General features: G+C 30.8%; 2 protein-coding genes across 2 annotated transcripts in view; both read right to left on the bottom strand.

Moving 5' to 3' along the window:
- Positions 1–310, bottom strand: part of LOC111675203 (phospholipase A1 4-like) — a 3061-nt gene extending 2751 nt beyond the window's left edge. The window contains exon 1 of the mRNA XM_046949020.1: positions 285–310. Coding sequence (XP_046804976.1) covers positions 285–310 — 26 coding nt within the window. The remainder of the gene's footprint in view (positions 1–284) is intronic.
- A 133-nt stretch (positions 311–443) lies between these two features.
- LOC124418480 (ATP-binding cassette subfamily G member 4-like) lies at positions 444–2004 on the bottom strand. Its single transcript, XM_046945024.1, has 3 exons — positions 1448–2004; positions 1134–1390; positions 444–1075 (listed from the first exon to the last, which is right to left on the bottom strand). The coding sequence occupies exons 1-3, from the start codon at positions 1851–1853 to the stop codon at positions 644–646; spliced, it is 1095 nt and encodes a 364-aa protein (XP_046800980.1). The 5' UTR covers positions 1854–2004; the 3' UTR covers positions 444–643.
- Between the last annotated feature and the right edge of the window lie 105 nt (positions 2005–2109).

Here is a 2109-nt window from a genome sequence, read left to right as displayed (position 1 = left end):
GACTAGACTATAGACTAGACTATAGACTAGACTATAGACTAGACTATAGACTAGACTATAGACTAGATTATAGACTAGACTATGGACTAGACTATGGACTAGACTATAGACTAGACTATAGACTAGACTATAGACTAGACTGTATACTAAACTATAGACTATACTATAGACTAGACTATATACTAGACTATAGTCTAAACTATAGACTAGACTATAAACTAGACTATAGACTGTACTATAGACTAGACTATAGATTAGACTATAGGCTAGATTATAGACAAGACTATAGAGTAGATTGATCTATGGTCATTAAGCCTTTTTGGCCCGTTATAAAATTTGTTGTTAATCTAAATTCTTTTAATAAATTTTTGACAAAATAGTTTACTTATAGTTTATATTACAAGTTTAACAATAATAAATATATTTAAACCATATTTTTCATATTTTTATTCTTTATTAACAAAATATTTTCAGTAAAAAATTATCCTTAAACTAATATCACCATTTTTATTTTATAATCTATACATGTTTAAGCTAACTAAAGAATATGTATAATACAACTTTCCCTTCGTACTTATAGCAAATTAAAAATAAAATTTAAATATAAAAAAATTATTTAAATAAAATGAAAACTATTTTAATGTTAATATTTATACGACGTAAAATTAAAGTATTTAACCAGCATTTGACTAATATACTGCAGTAAACGATTCGATCCCGCAGAAGCCGATAAACGATGTTTAATTATTATATAACCCGCAGCAGTAAAGAATATATAAAAAACAACTAGATACGCTACAGAGGTCCAATAATGAATGTCTTCAAAACCCAAAAGTGTTAACAGAAATTGAGCATTTTTGTACATGCAAAACATTTCGCTGGGTGGACATATAGTATCGGCACGATCATAGCCATAGAGGGCTTCGACTAGACCCTCCAAACCATGGCGTAGATAACTTAATTTCATAACGAATTTCATAAAAACCGATATTTCAATTTCTCTGCCATAGCCCATGCCAAAAAAAGAGAGTAAAATTAAAGGACAAGCCATAACGGGACCCATAAACATGGCATTCTGTAAAGAGATATAGATATAATATAAACAATTTTAAAAGATATTGAAAAAAACTTACCACTAAACTTAATCGGGAGGCTATAACCATACCCATACTATCAGATATTTGGGCTGTAAGTATGGCTATTAAAAATAACATGGCAAATCTAAAAAGCTCCAATGGCTGACCGGACATAACATAGACCATGGATAGATAGATAAAGGCCAAAATAAACATAAAGGGAAATTTGGAGGTGATGCTGGCCAAATAGTAAGAACTTAAACCATACCATTGATTAAAATATTCGCGTTTTAGTAATTTCATTTCGGTAGGAACTGAAAAACAATAAATAGGTTTTATTTATCCATATTATTTCCATTCTACGAACTTACATTGTAATAACACCGGCATCAATGGCAAATACAAATAACCGATTACTATGGTAAATGCAAAGCCAAAATTAAATAATGCTTTTGTCGCATCATTTCCCACACCCAAAAATATACCACCTACTAAGAGGCCAAGACATATATTCATATAAAATTTTAATTTTATATAGGATTTATCTCGCCACATCTTTACTATCATACGTTGCAATAATAGTTTATATTGCATCCACCATGTAGTTGTTGACTTGAATTTTTTCACATCAAAATCCATTTCAAATTGTTCGATTTCATCGAATGAGGAAGCACCCGAGGTAGTATCAGATTTAGTGGGTGTTATAGATTTCGGATGTTTATATTCAGATTCTGGTTGCCAGCGATAAACTTTACCATTATCAATGGCTTTCACCATACTCTTGTGATAGTCACCATATTCTCGGCATGCTACTTCAATAACTAAAAGTAAGAGGATTGTTTTTGGTTAGAGATGTTTGGAAAGTAGATTTAAGTATTATAGAAAAAACAAGTAAGAGTTCTATATTCGGCTGTGCCAAATCTTGTATACCCTTCACTATGATGTGTTTAAAGCCTTTTGTACCTTTTGAAGAACGAAAAAGTACCAAAAAGTCCCCATCTATGGGTCCTCAGTTAATCCGGGCCATACAAAC

The sequence above is a fragment of the Lucilia cuprina genome, chromosome 2 (genome assembly GCF_022045245.1).
Source record: "Lucilia cuprina isolate Lc7/37 chromosome 2, ASM2204524v1, whole genome shotgun sequence".
NCBI lineage: Eukaryota > Metazoa > Arthropoda > Insecta > Diptera > Calliphoridae > Lucilia > Lucilia cuprina.
This window is presented reverse-complemented; position numbering and strand designations above follow the sequence as displayed.

Coding starts and splice junctions, on each gene's coding strand:
- LOC124418480 (XM_046945024.1), bottom strand. CDS start 1,853: ATGGTGAAAGCCATTGATAATGGTAAAGTTTATCGCTGGCAACCAGAA. Junction 1,391..1,447: donor GATGCCGGTGTTATTACAAT/GTAAGTTCGTAG, acceptor ATTGTTTTTCAG/TTCCTACCGAAATGAAATTA. Junction 1,076..1,133: donor CCTCCCGATTAAGTTTAGTG/GTAAGTTTTTTT, acceptor ATCTCTTTACAG/AATGCCATGTTTATGGGTCC.